Source organism: Lissotriton vulgaris, chromosome 7, assembly GCF_964263255.1.
Source record: "Lissotriton vulgaris chromosome 7, aLisVul1.2, whole genome shotgun sequence".
In the NCBI taxonomy this organism is placed as follows: domain Eukaryota; kingdom Metazoa; phylum Chordata; class Amphibia; order Caudata; family Salamandridae; genus Lissotriton; species Lissotriton vulgaris.
Window position 1 is genome coordinate 1,475,857,763 of NC_141695.1, and position 12,112 is coordinate 1,475,869,874.

Sequence of the window (12,112 nt, forward strand, 5' to 3'; positions counted from 1 at the left end):
TCAGAGTGCAGCTTCAGAGTGCAGAGTGGAGCTTCAGAGTGCATAGTGGAGCTTCAGAGTGGAGCTTCAGAGTGCAGAGTGGAGCTTCAGAGTGGAGCTTCAGAGTGCAGAGTGGAGCTTCAGAGTGGAGCTTCAGAGTGGAGCTTCAGAGTGGAGCTTCAGAGTGGAGCTTCAGAGTGGAGCTTCAGAGTGGAGCTTCAGAGTGGAGCTTCAGAGTGGAGCTTCAGAGTGGAGCTTCAGAGTGGAGCTTCAGAGTGGAGCTTCAGAGTGGAGCTTCAGAGTGGAGCTTCAGAGTGGAGCTTCAGAGTGCAGAGTGGAGCTTCAGAGTGCAGAGTGGAGCTTCAGAGTGGAGCTTCAGAGTGCAGAGTGGAGCTTCAGAGTGCAGAGTGGAGCTTCAGAGTGGAGCTTCAGAGTAGAGCTTCAGAGTGCAGAGTGGAGCTTCAGAGTGGAGCTTCAGAGTGCAGAGTGGAGCTTCAGAGTGGAGCTTCAGAGCTTCAGAGTGGAGCTTCAGAGCTTCAGAGTGGAGCTTCAGAGCTTCAGAGTGGAGCTTCAGAGCTTCAGAGTGGAGCTTCAGAGCTTCAGAGTGGAGCTTCAGAGCTTCAGAGTGGAGCTTCAGAGTGGAGCTTCAGAGTGCAGAGTGGAGCTTCAGAGTGGAGCTTCAGAGTGCAGAGTGGAGCTTCAGAGTGGAGCTTCAGAGTGGAGCTTCAGAGTGGAGCTTCAGAGTGGAGCTTCAGAGTGGAGCTTCAGAGTGGAGCTTCAGAGTGGAGCTTCAGAGTGGAGCTTCAGAGTGGAGCTTCAGAGTGGAGCTTCAGAGTGCATAGTGGAGCTTCAGAGCTTCAGAGTGGAGCTTCAGAGTGGAGCTTCAGAGTGGAGCTTCAGAGTGGAGCTTCAGAGTGGAGCTTCAGAGTGCATAGTGGAGCTTCAGAGCTTCAGAGTGGAGCTTCAGAGTGGAGCTTCAGAGTGGAGCTTCAGAGTGGAGCTTCAGAGTGGAGCTTCAGAGTGGAGCTTCAGAGCTTCAGAGTGGAGCTTCAGAGTGGAGCTTCAGAGTGGAGCTTCAGAGTGGAGCTTCAGAGCTTCAGAGTGGAGCTTCAGAGTGGAGCTTCAGAGTGGAGCTTCAGAGTGGAGCTTCAGAGTGGAGCTTCAGAGTGGAGCTTCAGAGCTTCAGAGTGGAGCTTCAGAGTGGAGCTTCAGAGCTTCAGAGTGGAGCTTCAGAGTGGAGCTTCAGAGCTTCAGAGTGGAGCTTCAGAGTGGAGCTTCAGAGTGGAGCTTCAGAGTGGAGCTTCAGAGTGGAGCTTCAGAGTGGAGCTTCAGAGTGGAGCTTCAGAGTGGAGCTTCAGAGTGGAGCTTCAGAGTGGAGCTTCAGAGTGGAGCTTCAGAGTGGAGCTTCAGAGTGGAGCTTCAGAGCTTCAGAGTGGAGCTTCAGAGTGGAGCTTCAGAGCTTCAGAGTGGAGCTTCAGAGTGGAGCTTCAGAGTGGAGCTTCAGAGTGGAGCTTCAGAGTGGAGCTTCAGAGTGGAGCTTCAGAGTGGAGCTTCAGAGTGGAGCTTCAGAGTGGAGCTTCAGAGTGGAGCTTCAGAGTGGAGCTGCAGAGTGGAGCTGCAGAGTGGAGCTTCAGAGTGCAGAGTGGAGCTTCAGAGTGCAGAGTGGAGCTTCAGAGTGCAGAGTGGAGCTTCAGAGTGCAGAGTGGAGCTTCAGAGTGCAGAGTGGAGCTTCAGAGTGGAGCTTCAGAGTGGAGCTTCAGAGTGGAGCTTCAGAGTGGAGCTTCAGAGTGGAGCTTCAGAGTGGAGCTTCAGAGTGGAGCTTCAGAGTGGAGCTTCAGAGTGGAGCTTCAGAGTGGAGCTTCAGAGTGGAGCTTCAGAGTGCAGAGTGGAGCTTCAGAGTGGAGCTTCAGAGTGCAGAGTGGAGCTTCAGAGTGGAGCTTCAGAGTGCAGAGTGGAGCTTCAGAGTGGAGCTTCAGAGTGCAGAGTGGAGCTTCAGAGTGCAGCTTCAGAGTGGAGCTTCAGAGTGGAGCTTCAGAGTGGAGCTTCAGAGTGGAGCTTCAGAGTGGAGCTTCAGAGTGCAGAGTGGAGCTTCAGAGTGGAGCTTCAGAGTGGAGCTTCAGAGTGGAGCTTCAGAGTGGAGCTTCAGAGTGCAGAGTGGAGCTTCAGAGTGGAGCTTCAGAGTGCAGAGTGGAGCTTCAGAGTGGAGCTTCAGAGTGCAGAGTGGAGCTTCAGAGTGGAGCTTCAGAGTGGAGCTTCAGAGTGGAGCTTCAGAGTGGAGCTTCAGAGTGGAGCTTCAGAGTGGAGCTTCAGAGTGGAGCTTCAGAGTGGAGCTTCAGAGTGGAGCTTCAGAGTGGAGCTTCAGAGTGGAGCTTCAGAGTGGAGCTTCAGAGTGGAGCTTCAGAGTGGAGCTTCAGAGTGGAGCTTCAGAGTGCAGAGTGGAGCTTCAGAGTGCAGAGTGGAGCTTCAGAGTGCAGAGTGGAGCTTCAGAGTGCAGAGTGGAGCTTCAGAGTGCAGAGTGGAGCTTCAGAGTGGAGCTTCAGAGTGGAGCTTCAGAGTGGAGCTTCAGAGTGGAGCTTCAGAGTGGAGCTTCAGAGTGGAGCTTCAGAGTGCAGAGTGGAGCTTCAGAGTGGAGCTTCAGAGTGCAGAATGGAGCTTCAGAGTGCAGAGTGGAGCTTCAGAGTGCAGAGTGGAGCTTCAGAGTGCAGAGTGGAGCTTCAGAGTGCAGAGTGGAGCTTCAGAGTGCAGAGTGGAGCTTCAGAGTGCAGAGTGGAGCTTCAGAGTGCAGAGTGGAGCTTCAGAGTGCAGAGTGGAGCTTCAGAGTGCAGAGTGGAGCTTCAGAGTGCAGAGTGGAGCTTCAGAGTGCAGAGTGGAGCTTCAGAGTGCAGAGTGGAGCTTCAGAGTGGAGAGTGGAGCTTCAGAGTGGAGCTTCAGAGTGGAGCTTCAGAGCGGAGCTTCAGAGCGGAGCTTCAGAGCGGAGCTTCAGAGCGGAGCTTCAGAGCGGAGCTTCAGAGTGGAGCTTCAGAGTGGAGCTTCAGAGTGCAGAGTGGAGCTTCAGAGTGCAGAGTGGAGCTTCAGAGTGCAGAGTGGAGCTTCAGAGTGCAGAGTGGAGCTTCAGAGTGCAGAGTGGAGCTTCAGAGTGCAGAGTGGAGCTTCAGAGTGCAGAGTGGAGCTTCAGAGTGGAGCTTCAGAGTGCAGAGTGGAGCTTCAGAGTGGAGCTTCAGAGTGGAGCTTCAGAGTGCAGAGTGGAGCTTCAGAGTGCAGAGTGGAGCTTCAGAGTGCAGAGTGGAGCTTCAGAGTGGAGCTTCAGAGTGCAGAGTGGAGCTTCAGAGTGCAGAGTGGAGCTTCAGAGTGCAGAGTGGAGCTTCAGAGTGCAGAGTGGAGCTTCAGAGTGGAGAGTGGAGCTTCAGAGTGGAGCTTCAGAGTGCAGCTTCAGAGTGGAGCTTCAGAGTGCAGAGTGGAGCTTCAGAGTGGAGCTTCAGAGTGCAGAGTGGAGCTTCAGAGTGGAGCTTCAGAGTGCAGAGTGGAGCTTCAGAGTGGAGCTTCAGAGTGCAGAGTGGAGCTTCAGAGTGGAGCTTCAGAGTGCAGAGTGGAGCTTCAGAGTGGAGCTTCAGAGTGCAGAGTGGAGCTTCAGAGTGGAGCTTCAGAGTGCAGAGTGGAGCTTCAGAGTGCAGAGTGGAGCTTCAGAGTGGAGCTTCAGAGTGCAGAGTGGAGCTTCAGAGTGGAGCTTCAGAGTGCAGAGTGGAGCTTCAGAGTGGAGCTTCAGAGTGCAGAGTGGAGCTTCAGAGTGGAGCTTCAGAGTGCAGAGTGGAGCTTCAGAGTGGAGCTTCAGAGTGCAGAGTGGAGCTTCAGAGTGCAGAGTGGAGCTTCAGAGTGGAGCTTCAGAGTGGAGCTTCAGAGTGCAGAGTGGAGCTTCAGAGTGGAGCTTCAGAGTGGAGCTTCAGAGTGGAGCTTCAGAGTGGAGCTTCAGAGTGGAGCTTCAGAGTGGAGCTTCAGAGTGGAGCTTCAGAGTGGAGCTTCAGAGTGGAGCTTCAGAGTGGAGCTTCAGAGTGGAGCTTCAGAGTGGAGCTTCAGAGTGGAGCTTCAGAGTGGAGCTTCAGAGTGGAGCTTCAGAGTGGAGCTTCAGAGTGGAGCTTCAGAGTGCAGAGTGGAGCTTCAGAGTGCAGAGTGGAGCTTCAGAGTGCAGAGTGGAGCTTCAGAGTGCAGAGTGGAGCTTCAGAGTGCAGAGTGGAGCTTCAGAGTGCAGAGTGGAGCTTCAGAGTGGAGCTTCAGAGTGGAGCTTCAGAGTGCAGAGTGGAGCTTCAGAGCGGAGCTTCAGAGCGGAGCTTCAGAGTGGAGCTTCAGAGTGGAGCTTCAGAGTGCAGAGTGGAGCTTCAGAGCGGAGCTTCAGAGTGGAGCTTCAGAGTGCAGAGTGGAGCTTCAGAGCGGAGCTTCAGAGTGGAGCTTCAGAGTGCAGAGTGGAGCTTCAGAGCGGAGCTTCAGAGTGGAGCTTCAGAGTGCAGAGTGGAGCTTCAGAGCGGAGCTTCAGAGTGGAGCTTCAGAGTGCAGAGTGGAGCTTCAGAGCGGAGCTTCAGAGTGGAGCTTCAGAGTGGAGCTTCAGAGTGGAGCTTCAGAGTGGAGCTTCAGAGTGGAGCTTCAGAGTGGAGCTTCAGAGTGGAGCTTCAGAGTGGAGCTTCAGAGTGGAGCTTCAGAGTGGAGCTTCAGAGTGCAGAGTGGAGCTTCAGAGTGCAGAGTGGAGCTTCAGAGTGCAGAGTGGAGCTTCAGAGTGCAGAGTGGAGCTTCAGAGTGCAGAGTGGAGCTTCAGAGTGGAGCTTCAGAGTGCAGAGTGGAGCTTCAGAGTGGAGCTTCAGAGTGCAGAGTGGAGCTTCAGAGTGGAGCTTCAGAGTGCAGAGTGGAGCTTCAGAGTGGAGCTTCAGAGTGCAGAGTGGAGCTTCAGAGTGGAGCTTCAGAGTGCAGAGTGGAGCTTCAGAGTGGAGCTTCAGAGTGGAGCTTCAGAGTGCAGAGTGGAGCTTCAGAGTGGAGCTTCAGAGTGCAGAGTGGAGCTTCAGAGTGGAGCTTCAGAGTGCAGAGTGGAGCTTCAGAGTGGAGCTTCAGAGTGCAGAGTGGAGCTTCAGAGTGGAGCTTCAGAGTGCAGAGTGGAGCTTCAGAGTGGAGCTTCAGAGTGGAGCTTCAGAGTGCAGAGTGGAGCTTCAGAGTGCAGAGTGGAGCTTCAGAGTGCAGAGTGGAGCTTCAGAGTGCAGAGTGGAGCTTCAGAGTGCAGAGTGGAGCTTCAGAGTGCAGAGTGGAGCTTCAGAGTGCAGAGTGGAGCTTCAGAGTGGAGCTTCAGAGTGCAGAGTGGAGCTTCAGAGTGCAGAGTGGAGCTTCAGAGTGCAGCTTCAGAGTGGAGCTTCAGAGTGGAGCTTCAGAGTGGAGCTTCAGAGTGGAGCTTCAGAGTGGAGCTTCAGAGTGGAGCTTCAGAGTGGAGCTTCAGAGTGGAGCTTCAGAGTGGAGCTTCAGAGTGGAGCTTCAGAGTGGAGCTTCAGAGTGGAGCTTCAGAGTGGAGCTTCAGAGTGGAGCTTCAGAGTGGAGCTTCAGAGTGGAGCTTCAGAGTGGAGCTTCAGAGTGGAGCTTCAGAGTGGAGCTTCAGAGTGGAGCTTCAGAGTGGAGCTTCAGAGTGGAGCTTCAGAGTGGAGCTTCAGAGTGGAGCTTCAGAGTGCAGAGTGGAGCTTCAGAGTGCAGAGTGGAGCTTCAGAGTGCAGAGTGGAGCTTCAGAGTGCAGAGTGGAGCTTCAGAGTGCAGAGTGGAGCTTCAGAGTGCAGAGTGGAGCTTCAGAGTGCAGCTTCAGAGTGGAGCTTCAGAGTGGAGCTTCAGAGTGCAGAGTGGAGCTTCAGAGTGCAGAGTGGAGCTTCAGAGTGCAGAGTGGAGCTTCAGAGTGCAGAGTGGAGCTTCAGAGTGCAGAGTGGAGCTTCAGAGTGCAGAGTGGAGCTTCAGAGTGCAGAGTGGAGCTTCAGAGTGGAGCTTCAGAGTGGAGCTTCAGAGTGGAGCTTCAGAGTGGAGCTTCAGAGTGGAGCTTCAGAGTGGAGCTTCAGAGTGGAGCTTCAGAGTGGAGCTTCAGAGTGGAGCTTCAGAGTGGAGCTTCAGAGTGGAGCTTCAGAGTGGAGCTTCAGAGTGGAGCTTCAGAGTGGAGCTTCAGAGTGGAGCTTCAGAGTGGAGCTTCAGAGTGGAGCTTCAGAGTGGAGCTTCAGAGTGGAGCTTCAGAGTGGAGCTTCAGAGTGGAGCTTCAGAGTGGAGCTTCAGAGTGGAGCTTCAGAGTGGAGCTTCAGAGTGCAGAGAGGAGCTTCAGAGTGGAGCTTCAGAGTGGAGCTTCAGAGTGGAGCTTCAGAGTGCAGAGAGGAGCTTCAGAGTGGAGCTTCAGAGTGCAGAGAGGAGCTTCAGAGTGGAGCTTCAGAGTGGAGCTTCAGAGTGCAGAGAGGAGCTTCAGAGTGGAGCTTCAGAGTGGAGCTTCAGAGTGCAGAGAGGAGCTTCAGAGTGGAGCTTCAGAGTGGAGCTTCAGAGTGCAGAGAGGAGCTTCAGAGTGGAGCTTCAGAGTGCAGAGAGGAGCTTCAGAGTGGAGCTTCAGAGTGCAGAGAGGAGCTTCAGAGCGGAGCTTCAGAGCGGAGCTTCAGAGCGGAGCTTCAGAGCGGAGCTTCAGAGCGGAGCTTCAGAGCGGAGCTTCAGAGCGGAGCTTCAGAGCGGAGCTTCAGAGTGGAGCTTCAGAGTGCAGAGTGGAGCTTCAGAGTGGAGCTTCAGAGTGCAGAGTGGAGCTTCAGAGTGGAGCTTCAGAGTGGAGCTTCAGAGTGGAGCTTCAGAGTGGAGCTTCAGAGTGGAGCTTCAGAGTGGAGCTTCAGAGTGGAGCTTCAGAGTGGAGCTTCAGAGTGGAGCTTCAGAGTGCAGAGTGGAGCTTCAGAGTGGAGCTTCAGAGTGCAGAGTGGAGCTTCAGAGTGCAGAGTGGAGCTTCAGAGTGCAGAGTGGAGCTTCAGAGTGCAGAGTGGAGCTTCAGAGTGCAGAGTGGAGCTTCAGAGTGCAGAGTGGAGCTTCAGAGTGGAGAGTGGAGCTTCAGAGTGGAGCTTCAGAGTGGAGCTTCAGAGTGGAGCTTCAGAGTGGAGCTTCAGAGTGGAGCTTCAGAGTGCAGAGTGGAGCTTCAGAGTGCAGAGTGGAGCTTCAGAGTGCAGAGTGGAGCTTCAGAGTGCAGAGTGGAGCTTCAGAGTGGAGCTTCAGAGTGGAGCTTCAGAGTGGAGCTTCAGAGTGGAGCTTCAGAGTGGAGCTTCAGAGTGGAGCTTCAGAGTGGACCTTCAGAGTGGACCTTCAGAGTGGAGCTTCAGAGTGGAGCTTCAGAGTGGAGCTTCAGAGTGGAGCTTCAGAGTGGAGCTTCAGAGTGCAGAGTGGAGCTTCAGAGTGGAGCTTCAGAGTGCAGAGTGGAGCTTCAGAGTGCAGAGTGGAGCTTCAGAGTGCAGAGTGGAGCTTCAGAGTGCAGAGTGGAGCTTCAGAGTGCAGAGTGGAGCTTCAGAGTGGAGCTTCAGAGTGGAGCTTCAGAGTGGAGCTTCAGAGTGGAGCTTCAGAGTGGAGCTTCAGAGTGGAGCTTCAGAGTGGAGCTTCAGAGTGGAGCTTCAGAGTGGAGCTTCAGAGTGCAGAGTGGAGCTTCAGAGTGCAGAGTGGAGCTTCAGAGTGCAGAGTGGAGCTTCAGAGTGCAGAGTGGAGCTTCAGAGTGCAGAGTGGAGCTTCAGAGTGCAGAGTGGAGCTTCAGAGTGCAGCTCTGAAGCTCCGCTCTGAAGCTCCGCTCTGAAGCTCCGCTCTGAAGCTCCGCTCTGAAGCTCCACTCTGAAGCTCCACTCTGAAGCTCCACTCTGAAGCTCCACTCTGAAGCTCCACTCTGAAGCTCCACTCTGAAGCTCCACTCTGAAGCTCCACTCTGCACTCTGAAGCTCCACTCTGAAGCTCCACTCTGCACTCTGAAGCTCCGCTCTGAAGCTCCGCTCTGAAGCTCCACTCTGCACTCTGAAGCTCCACTCTGCACTCTGAAGCTCCGCTCTGAAGCTCCGCTCTGAAGCTCCGCTCTGAAGCTCCACTCTGAAGCTCCACTCTGAAGCTCCACTCTGAAGCTCCACTCTGAAGCTCCACTCTGAAGCTCCACTCTGAAGCTCCACTCTGAAGCTCCACTCTGAAGCTCCACTCTGAAGCTCCACTCTGCACTCTGAAGCTCCACTCTGAAGCTCCACTCTGAAGCTCCACTCTGAAGCTCCACTCTGCACTCTGAAGCTCCACTCTGAAGCTCCACTCTGCACTCTGAAGCTCCACTCTGAAGCTCCACTCTGAAGCTCCACTCTGAAGCTCCACTCTGAAGCTCCACTCTGAAGCTCCACTCTGCACTCTGAAGCTCCACTCTGCACTCTGAAGCTCCACTCTGAAGCTCCACTCTGAAGCTCCACTCTGAAGCTCCACTCTGAAGCTCCACTCTGAAGCTCCACTCTGAAGCTCCACTCTGAAGCTCCACTCTGCACTCTGAAGCTCCACTCTGAAGCTCCACTCTGAAGCTCCACTCTGAAGCTCCACTCTGAAGCTCCACTCTGCACTCTGAAGCTCCACTCTGAAGCTCCACTCTGAAGCTCCACTCTGAAGCTCCACTCTGAAGCTCCACTCTGCCCTCTGAAGCTCCACTCTGAAGCTCCACTCTGAAGCTCCACTCTGAAGCTCCACTCTGAAGCTCCACTCTGAAGCTCCACTCTGAAGCTCCACTCTGAAGCTCCACTCTGAAGCTCCACTCTGAAGCTCCACTCTGCACTCTGAATCTGCACTCTGAATCTCCACTCTGAATCTGCACTCTGAATCTGCACTCTGAAGCTCCACTCTGAATCTGCACTCTGAATCTGCACTCTGAATCTGCACTCTGAAGCTCCACTCTGAAGCTCCACTCTGAATCTCCACTCTGAAGCTCCACTCTGAAGCTCCACTCTGAAGCTCCACTCTGAAGCTCCACTCTGAAGCTCCACTCTGAAGCTCCACTCTGAAGCTCCACTCTGAAGCTCCACTCTGAAGCTCCACTCTGAAGCTCCACTCTGAAGCTCCACTCTGAAGCTCCACTCTGAAGCTCCACTCTGAAGCTCCACTCGGAAGCTCCACTCGGAAGCTCCACTCGGAAGCTCCACTCGGAAGCTCCACTCTGAAGCTCCACTCGGAAGCTCCACTCGGAAGCTCCACTCGGAAGCTCCACTCTGCACTCTGAAGCTCCACTCTGAAGCTCCACTTTGAAGCTCCACTCTGCACTCTGAAGCTCCACTCTGAAGCTCCGCTCTGAAGCTCCGCTCTGAAGCTCCGCTCTGAAGCTCCACTCTGAAGCTCCACTCTGAAGCTCCACTCTGCACTCTGAAGCTCCACTCTGAAGCTCCACTCTGAAGCTCCGCTCTGAAGCTCCGCTCTGAAGCTCCACTCTGCACTCTGAAGCTCCACTCTGAAGCTCCACTCTGCACTCTGAAGCTCCACTCTGAAGCTCCACTCTGCTTCAGAGTGGAGCTTCAGAGTGCAGAGTGGAGCTTCAGAGTGGAGCTTCAGAGTGCAGAGTGGAGCTTCAGCGTGGAGCTTCAGCGTGGAGCTTCAGCGTGGAGCTTCAGCGTGGAGCTTCAGAGTGGAGCTTCAGAGTGGAGCTTCAGAGTGCAGAGTGGAGCTTCAGAATGCAGAGTGGAGCTTCAGAGTGTCAAGAGCAATGCCAATAGCTCTAACTTTAACAAAGGCAAAACCATTGCATTGTAAATGCTTGTTCTCCCTTAACATGTTTGCAGTTATTTGTGTGCATGTGCACAGGCACACGTTTGTGAGTATGAAAGACTGCAAGGCCAAAAGTGTAAGAAAGATTTAAAATTGAATGAACTAAATCATTGCAACAATAGAAGAAGGCCCTAGTGAGAACGAAGTAATAAATTCCAATTTACACAGGAAGGGTGTTGCACAGGACTAAAGATCCCATTTTTTGCTGTGTATACCACATGAGGTATTTTGGGTAAACGGGCCTCACTGTTTGAGATGTTTAAATGAAAGTGTGCTAGTGATTGCTGCTTGCTGTTGCAGGTTTGCCGACTTCCATTATTAAAATGTATGCGAGGAGTACTAGTGAGTGACCGTGTGAGCAGGGGAAGCGTGTGACCGGTACATATCTTGTGTTTTTACCACATTTGCATTGTGGCCAGCACCTCTGTGATGCTTAATTGCCAGTACATAGGGGCAGTATGGTAGAGGCACATACATAGGTTATCAGATAGTTTTAATGAAGTGGATGAGAGACCTAATTGATCCTAGCCCACTCATGTGATTGAGGAGAGCACGGTGTCAGTGAGGGTGGGCAGGATTGAACATAAATCTATTGACGTATGATAGGTGTTCTGGTCCAGCTGCGATGACTGAAATAAAATGCCTTATTAGTGATGGGAAAACCAATAAACTGAAAAACAATGGGAAATTCATCACTGTCTCATGATATTTCTATGGTAGATTTAGATGGACACAACCCATAGATCTTTCATGGTTTGAGAAAACGCACAGTGCACATTTCAGGGGCTAGGCATGGTCCGAGTCTACTGAGAGAGGTGTCCCTTCTCCTTCCTTTTATTAGCCCCAGCAAGAGATGTACCTCTTCATCTAAATCCCCTACAATGTGCCATTTGATCAATAAATGCTCACTTTAGAGCTCTCCATGTGAAAATGGCGGGGCTGGGGGTACGTGTACTGGTGACAATGTGGCAGGATGGGTAGTTAAGGAACTTTGGAGCGGAGGACTTAATGTTGCCTTTTCTCTAGGTGGTTGCGGAAGCAGTTCTACTCACTGGATCGGAACCGAGAAGACAAGTAAGTCAAATCCTGTGCGTTCTCTATTTTTACCCACTATTGTGAAAAGACTATTGCCTTTGCACCGTAAGTTTAGGAGTTCTGTTGTAATTATTTGGTGAATTCCACTGCAGAGGCAGACTTGTAGGTAACGTGATCCAGCGCGATTGAATGATGAATTGGTTGTCGGTGGATAGCAGTTAAGGGTTTTTCACATTGGCTTGTAAGATATTAATTGGTGCACCAGTTCAATTCACTCTGTTGTGTTCTATCAGTAAGTATGCATTTGGTTTATCATGTGTGGGAGTGTTCAAGCGGTGGGCATGATATATTATATTAAATGGAGAAATGGAGAATTTAAAAGCATGTAAGTAGCTCATGTTGTACGTTATTTGTCTTTGGAAGAGTCTGGGGCAACAAGCATAATGTGATAGACCCTCTAATGGAGGGGGACTAAAATCAACTTTCTCCGAAGTTTACTGCAATTTTTCTGTGATTAAGTCCACTTTAGGATGGTGAAAGAAGAGTGAATCTAACTCCCTCATTATTTCCCACAACCACACATTGTGCGTTAATACCCTTAAGCATAAAATATGATTCCAGCCTAAACTCACAAAGTACAGAAGGAGCCTCACAACTACATGTAGATTTTTGCAGGATAGTGTTTGTTGCTCGTGTTCCTTGGAGTTCCCTGTATAGCACCATGTTCTCCTCTGTTTTGACAGTGAGGGTAGAACTGTGCCTCTCTTTGTAAATATTCAGAAAAGGCGTAGAGGGCTGAGGTTAACAGCTGAGGCTTCTCATTTGTCGTCAGATCTTAACACAAGGGTAGGGCAAAGGGAGCAAAAATCACACATGTTAAGCATGAACGCACCAAAGATCTGACTGCCCTGTCGGTTCACATGAGACATGCCCCACCAATCCCTGCTTTCAAGGAAGATCTCAAACAGTACTTTGTGAAATGCCGTTCAAAGGTTACATTCCATTGTCTGAACTGGACGTTCCAAATTCACTTGCTGAATGTCTCTCTGCTGTTTAACAGTATTGCAATTTCAGGATCAAATCGTATTCCGTCTGTTGATTTAACGTGCCACATTTCCACCAGTACTTGAATTTCTCTATTGTTTTATAAAGTGCGTTGCTACCTTATGGTCAGAACCTTAATATGTTTCATCAAGAACTACAATAAATAAACAAACATTGGGAAACTTACTGAAGCTGGCTTAAAACTTGTAGCATCAGTTCACAGTCCAAAAATGAATCTGGTTCTGGGTTATTTCAGCAGCTCTTACAGCAATGCAACCAT

At 51.9% G+C, this 12,112-nt stretch overlaps 1 protein-coding gene across 2 annotated transcripts in view; it reads left to right on the forward strand.

Moving 5' to 3' along the window:
- PLCG1 (phospholipase C gamma 1) overlaps positions 1-12,112 on the forward strand; it is a 578,648-nt gene that overhangs the window by 245,571 nt on the left and 320,965 nt on the right. For both annotated transcript variants that reach the window (XM_086932272.1, XM_086932273.1), the window contains exon 4: positions 10,780-10,827. In XM_086932272.1, coding sequence (XP_086788398.1) covers positions 10,780-10,827 — 48 coding nt within the window. The remainder of the gene's footprint in view (positions 1-10,779; positions 10,828-12,112) is intronic.